This window comes from Caretta caretta, chromosome 8 (genome assembly GCF_965140235.1).
Source record: "Caretta caretta isolate rCarCar2 chromosome 8, rCarCar1.hap1, whole genome shotgun sequence".
In the NCBI taxonomy this organism is placed as follows: Eukaryota; Metazoa; Chordata; order Testudines; family Cheloniidae; genus Caretta; species Caretta caretta.
The window spans coordinates 13,814,095-13,830,972 of NC_134213.1; the positions used below are offsets into that span (position 1 = coordinate 13,814,095).

Sequence of the window (16,878 nt, forward strand, 5' to 3'; positions counted from 1 at the left end):
TCTCACTAATTTACCTTGTATGATATGCAGTGATATAGTAACGAGCATCAATTTTTAAAAAAATCTCTAAAATTGTGAGGTAATTTTGGAGGTGTTTGTTTTTGTTTTTTAATTTAATATGTGACATCCTCAGAAAATAAAATAGTGCAGCCTGGTATAAAATTCTGTTGGCACTCTTTTGGAATGACTTGCATTACCCATCCATGGCTTTGGCACTCGTAAGTAATGTAGCTATCTAGAGAGGTGCCAATGTATAAAGATATAGAAAGAGAGTGTGTGTGTCTGTTTGTTTATATGTATCTGAATGTGTACTATAACTGAAACAATTATAGCTTTATCTTTTATGGCTTTTTGAACAATATTTCCATGTCCTCATTTAGATGCAGTATCTTCCCTTTCTGATAGGGCCTCTAGATTAATGTAGTAGATGATAATTTTCTGTCCTTCTCCTCCAAGGATACTGTATTTCTTTCCTTTGGAAAAGTGAGTGAGAAGTGTGTATTTCTCTCCCTAGATAGTGCTTGTGAATAATGCACATGACCTCCAAACCTTCTTATTACCTGAAAGAGTGGGCAGTCCTTGTAGTTATAAAACCTGTTCATCTTTTCAATAGTACGGCAGTGCCAAATGTCATGAGCAAACTTAAACTTTAGCAGGTTGCATCATCAGCAAAACAGCTTGAAGCATATGTCCCATTTTCTATATTTTTCTTCCAGGATGAGTCACCATCTTGTTAAGAAAGAAAGAGAAAGAAAGAAAGAACAGGAAAGACTAGCAACAGAGATAATGGTTGTGTTGGTAATGATTCAGTCAATACCAAGTAGTTTTTCTGAGGTGAATTTCCTTTTGCTGCTGCTCCGTTTTCATAATAGGCATGCAATGCAAAAAAAGAGATTTGCTTAAAGAGTTATGCAAATTGTTAATGAATTTTTGCCCATTGCTTTACACTCATTTTACTGCAGCGATGACACTGGATACTCATATTTGTTAGCTGAACAGGAGGCAGTGCTATTTGCATATGTCTGAACTGATATTACTTCAATGCGTGAATTATCCTATGAACATACGATATATATGCGCTAGTCAGAGAAGGTGGAAGGTCCCATGCTGTGGTATTTGCAGTTTTATTATCAGCACAAGTAAAATAAATTATGTTAAGCCAAGCGTATGGGAAGTTCCAAGCAACAAATGTATCTACAATCTGTATTCTTCCCAAAAAATTAATATCTAATAGAGATGGGATCATATTTTTGCAGGACTAGATAGTACGTGATTATTACAGGTAGCAACCAAGATGTACAAAAAAATCTGAACTTGAAACTGCAGTGAAGTAATACATGAACTGTTGATTTACTGCAGGTTTTTTATTTAGTAGAGGTTATATTTTTTTTCCTTTACATCCTCTATCCAGTATATTCTAGTAGTAGAAAACCACTGCAATTAAGGTTGCTTATGTTTTCTCAAATGAATTTTTTCTGGGTGTAAATTTTCCATGGTTAGGCACAGCTCAGTATATGTGTGTTGGATCTTCCTCATCTAAATTGTTATCAGATAATTTCTGCTGTGTTGGGCTTCTGTGTGTTTCCTTAAAAAAGAAAAAAATAATTCACCTCTTCTATATATTCCAAACAGAAATGATGCCGACACATAATTCAGCACTGGCTGAATGAATTTTGTGAGTTTTTTTTAGATTTCCATGAGATCTAAAGGACAAACCAGGTTGGTTCGTAAGAAATTACTGTAGTAGTTCCTGCACTTCTGAGGATTTGATTTTCATGCAGGTACAATAAAAATACATTTAAATCACATAATATTTTGCAAACATCACTGAGCTCCTATCACTACCTCTGAAGCAGGAACATACGATAGTTCCCCTTTTAAATAAGGGAAAACTGAGGACCAGGAAGACGAAGTAAATAATCTTTATTCTGACAGCGACTTGCTGTGCGATTTGTGGCATTGTTTCCCACATTGTAAATCAGGAATAGTTAACAACTTCCAAAAGTGTGTCTATGGATATTAATAAGCCCAGTTTTCATCTCAAATAATTTGCAATCTTTTTATTTATGCAAACATTATAATTTACATTTTTGTGATTTACAGGTGCAGAATTACATAATTACAATTGGTCCAAGGCTGATATAATGTATCTATTTTTTGCTGTGACTTTAATGTAGGGTGTGATGATGATGCCCAGTTTATTATATTGCTCCTCATTCAAACTAACTTTGAATTGAACTCCTTGGGAGTTTTGTCAAAGTAAGGAATAGGGTTTAGGGATGGGAAAATTATGAAAAGTTGACTGTACTTTGTAATATCTTCAACAATGTATAAAAGGCAGAAAGGGCCTCGGTCTTCATGAATTAATCAGTGGTTAGAGAATGCATAGCCTCATAAGTCCGAGGATAGGAATTACATCTTCATTTTGCCTTTAACTTTTTATTTTGAAATAAACAAAACCCTGTTAAAGGACTTGACACAGTTCCTGAACTGCAGCTGTATTACCAACCACATCTGGCCTTTGTTTTTCAGTCAGAATCCCAAACTTCTCACGTTTCCAGCCAAAACCCCATTTGAGGAACAGAATCTTGTCATTGATGGAGACAAATGAAGTTCCACTTCTCATCGGACTAACTTTAATATAATATAACTCCTTAGTCTCTGGCCATGTTTGGTAAATTTAATTAGTGTTGAAAAGTGGCTTGTTTTACAAGATGATCATTTTTTAACCTAGGTAAATGACTTTCTTTATGACTAATAAATTAAACGAATTATATCTTTTTCATGCAGTGCTGTGGGGCTCATAAATACTGCAAGCAGTTAGCTGGTAGTTTCACTTGATTACCTTTTCCATTATTGTTTTTTATAATCCTTGTAGGAGTGGGAAATTCATTCAGTTTTCATAATGTGAAAGAAAAATATTGAGGGGGTTCTTGTTTAATTAGTGAACTACATCCCAGTTTTCATTCTTGTCTCAAAAGCAGAGAAGTTCAGTGTTTTAAGCAATGGTGTAGTCCTGAACGGGCAACAACTGGAATAACTCCGCCAGCATGACCTTGCACGCATCATGCTGTGCAGAGGACACCATTTTGCTCTACCAAATGACATTCTACATGTGGTGTGACCTTGCATGCTTGAGAACAAAATGGTGTCTTCCAGGTGGCAAAAGTGCCAGTATGCCATTCCAGCATTATCTGGCCCTACTACAGCACAGATCTTAGCTGACGAGCCATGGAAATTCAATGTTTACTTACAGTTGAATGCTCTTTGGGTTGTTATGAAGTGTGTTCTAAATTACCATCACAAAAGGTAGCAAGAGAAGAGGTAGAAAAACATCTGTCAGGAATGGTTTAGATCAGTGGTTCCCAAACTAGGGGTGCGCTTGTTCAGGGAAAGTCCCTGGCCAGCTGGGCTGGTTTGTTTACCTGCCACCTCTGCAGGTTTGGCCAATCGTGGCTCCCACTGCCTGCAGTTTGCCATTCTCGGCCAATGGGAAGTGCAGGAAGCAGTGCAGGCCGGGGGACGTGCTGGCCGCCGCATCCCACAGCCCCCATTGGCCTGAAGTGGTGAACCGCTGCCAGTCGGAGCCGGAATTGGCTGAACCTCCGGACGCGGTAGTAAACAAACCAACCCGACCCACCAGGGGCTTTCCCTGAACAAGCGGCACCCCTAGTTTCGGAACTACTGGTCTAGATAACACTTAGTCCTGCCAAGAGTGCAGGTGACTGGACTAGATGACCTCTTGAGGTCCCTTCCAGTCGTGTGATTCTGAGACTTCAGAAAGATTTTACACTGGATGACCAAGGTCAAAAGTTTAATGGGGGACTTGTACTTACCTTAGCTGCTAATTAATTAAGAATGTCTTTTAAAATCCTCCATGTGGCTTCTGGACTGCTCAGTGTATCTTAAGCCTTTATCTTTAAAGTCTGTCTGCTAAAGAATATGTAATGGGATGCACCACACAGTCTGGGGCACCACAGTAGCTTCCCCATGTAGACCCTTCAGTTAGATAATCCTTCAATTAAGTTAATTGCTGAGAATGGCAAACCTACAAATATTAGTATGACATTAAATTTGTTTTAGTCTTTAGCTGGTATAAATCAATGCAAATCATTGACTTCAATAGCATTGTGCCAACTTATACAGTTGAAGTTCTGGTGCATTATTTCCTAAGTAGGGAAATGTCCCAGTGGCATCATTATCATTAACCAAATACTTAATTTGCAGCCATTTGCAAAGGTAACCAAAGTATCAAGCGCTGCTACACTGAAGGTTGTTTCAGGATTTCCATTTTGTAGCACTGTTTGCAAGGATTTAACTAAATTGTATGTAAAAGTTTTTCCCTGTGACCAAACTATGGCACTCAGTTGTATGGTCTTTAGGGCAGGGATCTTGTCTTCCCTTATGTTTCTACATTGCCTACCATAGTCATTCCCTGCTCCTGATTGGAGTCTCTGTGTGCTACTATAATGCAAATAAATATTCATGTTCCAATTATAAATAAGGGGAAGAGAATATCACAGCTGAAACAAGCAAAAGTTTTGTGCCACCGGGACCATTGTTCCAGTGCCACAATTGGTGACTTCTGTGAGGATTCCTCTTGTATGACTGAGATCCTCCTACTCATAAAAACATAAGAATGACCATACTGGGTCAGACCAATGATCCAATATCCTATCTTCTGACAGTGGCCAATGTCAGGTGCTTCAGAGGAAATGAACAAAACAGGCAATCATCAAGTGATCCATCCCACATTGTCCAAACCCAGCTTCTGGCAATCAGAGGCTAGGGACACGCAGAGCATGGGGTTGCATCCCTGACCATCTTGGCTAATAGCCATTGATGGACCTATCCTCCATGAAATAATCTAATTGTTGTTTGAACCCCATTATAGTTTTGGCCTTCACAACGTCCCCAGCAACGAGTTCCAAAGGTTGACTGTGTGTTGTGTGAAGAAGTACTTCTTTTTGTTTGTTTTAAATCTGCTGACTATTAATTTCATTGGGTGATCCCTGTTTCTTGTGTTATGTGAAGGAGTAGATAACACTTTCACTTTCTCCATTCATGATTTTATAGATCTCTATCATATCCCTTCTTCGTCATCTCTTTTCCAAGCTGAAAAGTCTTTTTAATCTCTTTTCAAATGGAAACTATTCCATAACCTTAATCATTTTTGTTGCCCTCTCTGTATCTTATCCAGTTCTAATATATCTTTTTTGAGATGGGGTGACTAGATCTGCATGCGGTATTCAGGATGTGGGTTTATATAGTGGCATTATGATTTTCTGTCTTATCTGTCCCTTTCCTAATTATTCCTCACATTCCATTAGCTTTTTTAACTGTTGCTGCACATTGAGTGGATGTTTTCAGAGAACCATGCACAATGGCTCCAGGATCTCTTTCTTGAGTGTTAACTGTTAATTTAGATCCCATCATTTTGCATGTATAGTTGGAATTCTTTTTCCAATGTGAAGGAGTACTTGTGGCACCTTAGAGACTAACCAATTTATTTGAGCATGAGCTTTCGTGAGCTACTGTAGCTCACGAAAGCTCATGCTCAAATAAATTGGTTAGTCTCTAAGGTGCCACAAGTACTCCTTTTCTTTTTGCGAATACAGACTAACACGGCTGTTACTCTGAAACTTTTTCCAATGTGCATTACTTTGCGCTTACTAACATTGAATTTCATATGCCATTTTCTAGCCCAGTCGCCCAGTTTTGTGAGACCCCTTTGTAATTCTTTGCAATCTGATTTGGACTGAATTATCTTGAGTAATTTTGTATCGTCTGCAGTTTTTACCACCTCACAGTTTACCCCTTTTCCCAGATCATTTATGAATATGTTAAACTGCACTGTACCAATACAGATCTCTGGGGACATGACAATTTACCTCTCCCCATTCTGAAAAATGACCATTTATACCTACCCTTTTTTTCCTGTCTTTTAACCAGTTACTGAGCCATAAGAGGACCTTCCCTCTTATCTCATGACTGCTTAATGTTTACTCACTCATGTTTGATGGACCTAAATCTTGGTCATAACTATTCTTTATTAGTAGTGCTGTCTAAGTTAACTTAGGGTATGTCTACACTTACCGGGGATAGCCACTGAGGTGATGGATCCACTGGGGAGTCTATTTAGTGGGTCTAGTGAAGACTCACTAAATCGACCACAGGGGGGTTCAAGCAGTTACTGGAATCTAGCCTGCACAAAAGTTACCATCAGGAATTCCATGGCCAGTAGAATGGCATAAATCTATCCATGAACAAAAGCCAGAAATGTTTTAAATGATCATTTTGTTGTATGTAGAATAGGCAAGGCTTGAGGTACCTAGAGGTCTTATATATATCGTTACTTACCCAAACTTGGTCACAGCATTAAAGGTCAGTAATATTTGCATTACAATGGGAACACAAATGTTTGTTTTTCAAGAACGCAGATATTATGAGAGAAACCAACAAAAGACAAAAAAGATCAAGCTGATGCTAAGGTAGAAATCTTGTCCTTGCCTATCCAGCCATAATGATGAGGTGGGCGGGGCACACAGCTACTATGTTTTAAGAGTGGCTATAGTAGTGAAGGATGGCTCAGGATGGATTGGGGCAGGGAGTGGGGGGGGGGGGGAATAAATATGCAATGGGGGCAGTGTGTGCTTTTTCTTCAAAAAGGGCAGCATGCAGCTCCCAGCTAGTGTTAGCAACACACTGCAGAATATATACCAGAGAGCAAAGTAACTAGCTCTGCTTTGTGTACTAGTTAGAAATCTAGCCTCGCTGAAGGATGGGTGTGTGTGTGTAGGGGTGGATCGTTTAACATTACTAAAATCCCCTCCACAACCCAGCACATCCACACAATCCAGGAAAGGTTACCGTGTTAAGCGAGCAACCAGGATTTGCAGGAACGCAACCTTTTCCATCCTGCAAAAGAATGCCTGTGGACTCCGTGTGGGTGATCACTCTGTAGGATATCTGGGATCGAAGAAGAAAGCATAGAAACAGATCTAATTTAGTTCCGATTTTTGTAGAAGGGGTGGGAGATCAATGATCTTACCTGAATCAACAAACAAAACACAAAAAATGTAATCTAAAATAAATATTTTACCTTAAACTGCACCAGCAAATGCTGATATGCATTTCCTAGTGTGCCACATTCTTTTGAACAAGCCAAGCAACTATAATAATGAAAGTTTAAGAGGGTTTCTTCACTCACGCAACCTTTGTTCTGACAAATGAACAATAGATACTGTAATGACAGATGACCTTGACAGTAGGTCATGTAGAGGTCACAATATGTGTATTGCTGTGAATAGTTTGAAGAGACGTGCTGAACAATTAGTGAAGTGAATAAAGGATATTCAGATCTCCCTCTGAGGGACTGTACTTTTTAAACTGCCCAGAGACACTTTTGGCCTTCTAGTTTATTATGGGTCAGGAAAAAGTCAATATTTCTTAGCCTGCCAAGGTGTAGGAATTTTAATGAGTTATTGAGTCAAATAGTTAATCCTCCAATAACAGATTATTTTCCTTTCGAGTTTTCAGTGATGAAAACAAAAACTTAACAAGGAGCAAGCAAAAATGGGTTTTGTTACATGTGGAAACTTTGACTTGCATTTTGTACAACTATTTTTAACCCCTTGGTGTTTGCAATGGATTCAGAGGTCTTGCTTTTTAACACTGTTGCATTTTCTATCAGCATGTAGTATTGGGAAATCATAAATGGGCAACAAGGGAGATTAATTAAAGCTTGCAGTAAAACATTGGTTACCAAACTACCTTCATTTTTTAATTATTCATTCTGCAACATCCCTTTGTAATTCTCAATGTTATGCTTATTGCAATTAATGCAGCACAGTAATCTTCTAATTTTCCAAAACTCATAATTGAGTATAATGCTAGTTATTACTCTTTGTACAGTGGCTTATTTCAAAATATCCTGTCCTCTATAAATTATAGTAATAATAGGTCTGTTGTAAGCCCTTCAGTGCAGAAATTTTAGGTGCTGTGCTATTACAGCCTAGAATTAAATTTCCTAGGCTTATAATAACATAAAACAATAGAAAATACAAGTAATGTTCAGTTCATCATATTGTGCTAATACCTAAAAGAAACTAGACATTATTTATTGTTATATTTACATAGGGCCCGGTGCTGATGGCCTCACTCATATTGGGAAGCAATTAACTCCATTAGTAATTCCATTGACTCTGATGAGACTCCTTGCAGGAGAGAGATTTCAGAAGCTCTCAGTATTGGCCTAACTTTGCTTCCATTGAAGTCAATGGGAATTTTATCATTGACTTCACTGGAAGCAGAGTTAGGTCAACATTGAGCACTTTTGAAAATGTCACCCATGTAGGAAGCTGATAGCCAACATAGGTGAGGATACCAGTGTGTCTGGCACATAGTACATGGGGTGCTAAATGGAGGTTTGCATGGTTAGAGTATCTGAGTGATTTGTTTATTATGATATAAAAGTGAAATAAAAGCAATGGATTAACTAATAGTTAATAAATATCTGTTTTGCTTTTGTAGAGTGAGTTCTTTACTGATATCTATTTAATACATTTATAAGAGATCTGCCAATAGGTATCTATCCTGCATATAACTAAGTAATGCAAAATACTAGAATGAAGTTAAAGAACTAACCACCCCTAATATACGGTACAGCCAATGTGAACCAAAGTATCTGCCACAAAGTTAAGCTAGCACATTAATATGATTAATTCCACCCTACACAAAAAAGATTAATCTTTGACCCCTGCTATGGATCGGTCCTACACATTTTTTCGTTCTTTTTTTAATTTTCACTAGCTCTCAGAGTCTTAATTGCGTCACTGATAGCCACTGTGGGTTCTGCCAGTGTCAGATGAGAGGGCCCAAGTGAGTGATACCTGAGTAGACTTCTTTGAATTCAAGAACCTTTAGTTTTACCAGAAAAAAAGATCCACATCTAGCTTGGCCATCGATGCTTATACAGGCCAATAGACATTAATTTTTCAATGTTTAAGTTGGGAAGGAAGAATCTAATCCCAACAAAGTCTTAAAATACCACATCAGAACTGCAGAATGAACATAGGATAGGTTTTAGTAACTGAAGACCATGGTTCAGCAAAGCACATGCTTACCTTTAACCACATTCTTATGCCAATCACTATTCAGCAAACCACTTAAGCACACACTTTAATGCATTGCTCAGTGGGGGCTGTAAAACTGCTAGCCTGTGTATGAAGATACTCTCTGTATCACAGATGCAATATTGTCCATGGGATGCCCATGTATCCTTGGAATCCTTATATTCTATAAGCTTGGAATGTACATGCTAAAACAAAAGAACTGTTCAATTCTGTTAAGGAAATATAGTTAATGTTTAAGCTTTTTACTTTTTCAGTGCTTTATGGGCAAGATGGCCTACATGCATCATGCGAAAAAAAATACTGTGGCCGGGGAAGTAAGTGTGTTGTGAACAAGGAGACTAATCAGCCTGAATGCAAATGCCTAGAAGACTGCAAGCCCAGATATATGCCAGTCTGTGGATCTGATGGCAAATTTTATGAAAATCACTGTGAACTCCACCGAGCCTCATGCTTGCAGAGGAAGAAAATCTACATTATCCACAGCAAGGACTGTTTCTTCAAAGGTAGGATATCATTTATTATATGTTTCCATCTTACCTCAGTTGTGATAAATGACTGTGTGCTACATATTATTTCTAAGAGATACATTTTTGAGGGTGATTTATTCTGGCACGACACTTTATGAAGCTATTAAATCCATGAGCATTGTTACCCAGAATGAAATCAGACTGGTAAATAATGAACATCATTGTATACATTGTATGCATTGTAGTCAGTAGGTACTTAACAATTTCAAATGTAATAACACTTTACTATGGAATTTGTTTTGTAACGCTTTGAACGGGACAAACACATTGGAAATAATACACTTTGTTACATAAGGGTTGAAGTGGAAATCATAAGTGCTCTGTGAGGGGAACAGAAAGTCATAATTTTCTCATATAACTGAATGTGGAAACTTAGTGTCCCACATTATTGGGGTTTTGGCAATGGATTCCACAGTAGGTGAGAATTAGAGGATTTGTGGATGTGCCAGGGATGTTTCAGCAACAATCAAGAAAGAATTGTATTGGTGGTATTTGGCTATACATACAATTAATTATCTTCCATGCCATTTGGATCACTGCTGTTGTGCCAGCAATGAGAAGAAGAAATAGTGGGATGAGATGAGAGGGATGGGGGGAAATAGTGAGTGTATATATGAGAAATAATAGGCTAAAGCTGTCATGACCAAAGCTGAACAAGATGAGAGTAATAATTAGCAGGTCAATTTAACTCATAAATACACCTGCCCAATAAAAAGTGAAGTATGTCCTAAGGCTAAGGCATTCTGGAGTGAGATGCTCCCACAGACAGAGTGACCCTATAAGTTATAATGCACACACCACTATTCACAAATGTTGTCTGTTCTGACAGTGGCAGAAGCAGTGATATCAGTCTTGGAACAGCTGCGTGGCTGAATAAATGCTTGTCCCCTGCAGAAAAATCTGACATAGCCAAAATGCAGGACGTGAACAATTCACTTAAGCAATTAAAATCTGGATTCTACCAGAATTAGTGGCAAGAGCTAAAGTTAACACAAATGGAACTCTCCTCCAGAGACCCCCCACTTAGGATTGTCCTTCATCATCTTTGTGATTTCTGTTTTTTCTTTCTTCCAAGTTCAATCAGAAGTGACCTTGGTATTGAGCAAATCATGAATGCAGCAGGGAATACATGCAGTGCTCCAGATTCATTGGCGTTCCTTTAGATATCATTGAAGTTTTTGGAAACTGGTTAATTGACAGAGATCAGAGAACCTACCTCTAGATAATTACTGTGAAGAAACAGTTTCTGCAGGATAATTACTGCAAATGGCTTTCAAATGGTCTGTTACATCAAGCTGCGAGTATCCGGGACTTCTAAAAATCAGGACCAGTGTGTCTCAAGTTGGGCATCCAGAAGTTGAGGCACTTGGAACAAGTGGCCACTTCTGACAATTTGGTTGTATGTCTAATACAAGTTAACCTCTGAATTCATTTGGACCAGTTCAAAAGCAAATTATGTGGATGAAGGACCTGATTCTATTTCATGCTAGTTTTATACCAGCATGACTCCATTGACTTGAAAGGTGTTCCTTTCGATTTACAACAGGGACCGTTCATAATGAGTACCTATACGAACTCTCAATTTCAGCCCTACCTGGAATGCATGGAATGTATAACTCTCATTAAGAATTATGGGATAGCATAAAAATGGGGGGAAATTGAATTGAGAGAAATTAGGAGTTCTAAGAAGATTTTGTAGGCAGACTCCAGTCCTAACAGTGTTGTACCTGCTTACAACAGCTCTGACATTGGGTCTGTGTATCCAATCAGCTTTGCATTGCTCTAAAATAATTTTAATGGTGTAGTCTCTTCTGTATTTATTTAGATTTGCCGTACAATCTCTCTTTTGGAAACTGTACTTCTCCACTCATTAACCTGTGAAATTTTCAAGACAGAAACATTGTGAAAACCAGCATGTAGGAAGATAGCTACCTACCAACTAGGAAACTGTTGTCAGAGCGCAACTATAAATGTTCGTTTTAGAATTTGCCTTCCATATCAGGGATTATATCTAGCTTCCCCAGTATCATCATGAGCCATCCAAACAGCATTCCTTGTAAAAGGAGAAAGAAAATTAAGTGGACCAAATTATCTGCTTGTGCAAATTGGCGCAACTCCATTCACGTCAGTGGATTGATAACAGTTTACACCAACGAAGAATTAGAGTTGGTGTGAGCAACTAATCTGAGAAAAGAGGGAGAGGTTTAGAGGTATAACTCACACTGCTGCTTAAATATAATGAAGGTCAGATGGCATTATAAAACCCTTTCTACAACTAGTCTACCAAGTTCTCTCTTATTTTGTTAATTCCTCTGTTACCTTCTATCTGATATGCCTGAAATTTAGGGAGATTATTATATTGGTCATTGCAGCATGATTATCAAAAGGATTAGAATGGGTTTAAAGTAAAGATTTAGTGGCTCTGTAATAACTCATACTGTAGGTACAGATAACTGAACAATATGGGTATTTCTGTTTCATACATTACACCCCCAACCTGCAATCAGTTCTGCATTGTTGGACCCATTATGTCCATGTGGAGCCCCATTGAAGTGAATGAGACTTCACACAGGCACAAAGGATACCCCCACACAGATCCATTTGTAGGATCAAGGGTTTGGACGATAAGCTGTCTGTCGGCTCTCTTTTACTCCCTGTTTCTACAACAGCTCTCACAATAAGGTCTGGCCCTGGTCAGCCTTTAAACGCTACCATAATTAAGTTATAAAGATGTTAAATAAGAGTCTAGTCACAAATAGGAAATATAAATACTCAACTGGCTTATTCATAACTACAGCCAATTCCTTCCAAACATATTTCCATTATTATCAATGGGTCAGATCTTGAAGGGAGCTGTGCTCCATGATTTTTAAAGCATATTTTCTTAGGTAGTGTGCCGCAGGGTCACAAATCAAGTGAGATTGCACTAGCAGAAGCCATGTGATATAACGCAATGTACTGGGAGCAATCACAGATTATTTCCAATATAATGTGACATGCCGTACAGAGCACATACGACTGAATATAAAGTGTAGCTGAAAATTACATTTATCAAATGTAGCTCCGGGTACCAGAAGAAAGAAGAGTGGGGTGTTCCATATTTCCCAGTGGTAATTAGGTGGTCAAGTATGAGAATAATTCCTTTAGCTTTAGATCACTGGACACTTGATATTCAGAAGTATTTGAATGTCTGCAGAGCTATTCATCACCCCTTGTTTATTCATAAGTGTTTGTACATGATAATAGTAAAGGGTATTTTTTAAAAAAAGTTGGATTCAATGGCAGAAATACGTCTATTTTTGGTATTTCTATGACCCTCCTCACCATAGTATCTGAATGCCTCATAATCTTTAATGTCTTTGTCCTCACAACCCCTCTGTGAGTTAGGGAAGTTTTTAGAGAAGGGAAACTGGGACACAGAGAGACAAAGTGACTAGCTGAGGCCATGTAGGAATTCTGTGGCAGAGCAGGGAATTGTACCCTGCCCTAATCACTGGGCTATCCTTCCATCTTTAATGAGGGAGAAATGGCTGCCATTCCCATCTTGTGTGATGCATTATCATTAAAAGCTAATTAGCCTCAAAATCAATTTATCTTGTCTTACAAGGGACAGAATTATTTTTTTAAATAGTAAGAGTGAAAAGGGAGAGGGTAAAGGCAGATATACAAGAATAAAATACAGGTGGGTCAGTGGAATTAGTTTGTTTTATAAACTTTTTGAATCTGCCTAGGTCTATTTCTATAAATATTGTTGATTCTGTTTCATTTGCAGAAAATAAACCATTAACAAACTACTTTGTGCATACAAATTAATTTTTGAAAGCTTCATTTTTATTGATGTCTTTTTGGAAAAACTGGAAACAGGGCAACAGCAACAAGCTGATGTCTCATTTTGCCCTAGAAGAGTAATCGAATGTTTCTACTCATGGAGTTTATGCTGATCCTTATTTAATTAAATATTGTACTGGAATGAATTGATCTATGGCATTTTCCCTCAATAACGTATTAGTGGGAGCCAAAGTAATTAACAAGTTACATACTTTGTCCTTGCGATGAATATCCGTTCCCTGTGCTCTAGTTCCACATACAGCATAGCCAGTTACAAGATTAGAGATACTCAGTTTGGAAAACACAGTATCATAGTGTCTCTTAACTTTCTAAAAAAGAGCAGGTTCAACAAGTGAGCTCGTGATCTATTTCCCAAAGTGTTAAACCCTGGCAAATTCAATTGAAGCCAATGCAGCTGCAAGTGCTCATTGCAGCTTTAAAATTAGGCCTTATACTTCTCCCTCCTCATTAGAAAGTTGTTGGAATTTTTTTTTTCATACTTGCATATAGTCTGCACTTTTAAAATGATATTTTTGAACCAGTTTTTTAGTCATTCTTAATTTTATATACTGTTAAAGAAAATGAGTTCTTATTTCAGTAATCAGTGTCCTTGCAATGGCTGCATAATATCTAATGATACCGTGTCATGCTTGAATAGTTTTCTGAATAAACCATGAAATTATGTCAGAAAGAAATAGTTTTGTGTTTTGGTTTCAAGAAACCCTTAAACATTTCAGCAATGGAGCAATGTTTAGAGTCACTCTTCAGCGAATAGGAGTTGTGTGAAAAAACTTTCACACCTGGGCAAAAAACAAGACAAGCAAAAAAAAAAAAATAGATTTTACAGATATTGGGAAACAAAATTCTCCAGTCAAAACATATAAAGAGCCACTTACCATATGTCCATTAGAGGAAGGATACTCTTATAGTTAACAGGTTTCAGAGTAGCAGCCGTGTTAGTCTGTATCCGCAAAAAGAAAAGGAGTACTTGTGGCACCTTAGAGACTAACCAATTTATTTGAGCCTAAGCTTTTGTGAGCTACAGCTCACTTCATCGGATGCATTCAGTGGAAAATACAGTGGGGAGATTTATATACACAGAGAATATGCCCCACTGTATTTTCCACTGAAAGCATCCGATGAAATAAGCTGTAGCTCACGAAAGCTTAGGCTCAAATAAATTTGTTAGTCTCTAAGGTGGCACAAGTACTCCTTTTCTTCTTATAGTTAAAACACTGGACTGAGAGGCAGAAGACCTGGGTTCTATTCCCATGTAACCTTGGCAAGGGTATCCCTACACAGCAATCGGAGGTGTGACTGCCGCATGTTGTTGACTTCCCCAAGCTAACTTTGTACCAATAGTAAGTGAAGGTGTGGCATGCTCCCATGGCTTCACTGCTGGGCTACCTAGATTAAAATGAGTTTTGGTATGTGTACACAAGAAGCAATCAAACCAGCGATTGCTGTGTAGACGTACCTAGTAGCAGGGCAGCTGCAGCATCGTGGGCTAGCCATTCGAGTACATACATGCTCAGGGTCCTGGGTGGGTCTGTATAGCCTATGCTGCTGCCCATTCTGCTGTGGCTTCCCTTGAGCTAGCTAGAGCACAGCTAGCTTGGGTAGGTCACATGTGCTGGAGTCACACCTCCGATTGCAATGCAGTTACATCCCTAATCTCTCTATGCTTTGGTTTTCCATCTGTAGACCATGAATAATAATGCTTCCATTAATCCATCCTTTATCGGTCTTATCTGTTTGGACTGCAAGATTTTTGGAGCATGGATTGTCTCTTAATGTATGTTTCCACAACACGTAGCACAATAATATTCAGCCTGATCACCTTGATCGATCAGTCCTTCAGCCCTCGCGGAGATTGCGCCGTTCTACGATCACAAGAATATTAATAATAATAAACTGTTAGGCTGATAAACGTATATACTGGAATAATAAATTTAGCTGTTTGCACTGTTCCATCTTAGGGGCTGGAGAAGAGAGCCTGAAAGTGCAAAATGGTCTGTTTGAACTAGAGATGAGGTTTATCTCAGTCAGTCTGCAAGGGCTCTCTATTTGTTTTCTATAATCAACATAAGTAGATACTTTAATTATTTGAGTAAGATTACGTTGACAGAGGACTTCTTCAAGGTGCTTTTCCCTGTTGGCTTCTTCAATTAAGATTAAAATCCCCAAGTAGCAGTATCTGAATAACACTATAGATTGAATCCTTATGGTCTGCCAGTTTACCCAATTATCTAAATGTCAGACTTGATGGCCTTTACACATAACTACAGATCAACCACATTTCACTTACTCAAAGATAGTGTCTAAGATGTTGGTTTCTTCATTTTTTTAATTTTTATTTTAATTTTTTAAAAAAAATTGTCTATGTTCTTGATCTGTGAAGTGCTCAGATGTGCTGCTTTTGGGGATAGTAGTGTATAAGGACAGGTTGATTGATTCACAGTACCTCATTGGCATTTTACCCTGTACTATTATAGTTACTAGGAGGCTGAATGCGCAACTGGAATTGAATCTGGACAATGGGAAAATAAAGTATATTTAAAGTCCTAAACTAACTCCGTCTTCATCCGAGCATTTTTTCTTACTACCAGTCTCTGTGACAGCCTGTGTCCTTCTGATTTGGGTCATTTTATTTCTTATGCAAAGCTGTTAGTTTCCTAGGCAGAGATCGCTCTCCTACCTTAGACTTATGCTTTTATTTTTTCACCCCCCTCCCCAAAAAAAGGATACCCCACCTCTTTCTAGGGAATAAGGGTTTGATGGCTTTCCACTAAGCTTTCATGGAGAAGAATTAATCATCCCTGGAGGCATTCATGTCAGGAAATCCATGGAAGATGATTTAAGATTCATCCTGGTGAACTCATATTTTGTTCCCCTTTTTCCCAGTATTGGCTCCTCAGTCCCAGTATCACAACATTTATTAGCACCAGCAGACGGCAGTTAGGTTAGTATTAAAGTTGTTTCAGTCCACTGCAGGTGGACCAAATTGTCTGGAAGTAATCTGGTTGATTGGCAAACAGACTTGCTGAATGAGTGGAGAGTGTGGACAACCACTAATTTGTATCAGTAAAAATGTTCAGGATACAACAAAATTTTGTTTTTGTAAGACCTTACCGTAAAGGTATCATGGAATACATTATTTGCAAAATTGGAATTGATCAGCAATTTGACACCCAAGAGATGATCCAGCTGGACAGACATCTACATGAGAACCTGGGATGCTCAAAGATGAGTTCTAGGGAAATACTGGAAGAATAAGGTGGAAACTAGGCACAGGCTAAGGGAGAATTGGAGAAGAGTGATTCTGCTCCCCAACAGGAAGTTGGATCCCCACAAAACTTCATCTGAAAACAGACTCTGGATGACAATTC

At 38.3% G+C, this 16,878-nt stretch overlaps 1 protein-coding gene across 1 annotated transcript in view; it reads left to right on the plus strand.

Annotated features, from left to right (window-relative positions):
- FSTL4 (follistatin like 4) overlaps positions 1–16,878 on the plus strand; it is an 865,477-nt gene that overhangs the window by 522,230 nt on the left and 326,369 nt on the right. Inside the window, 1 exon segment of the mRNA XM_048861817.2 lies at positions 9,389–9,637. Coding sequence (XP_048717774.2) covers positions 9,389–9,637 — 249 coding nt within the window.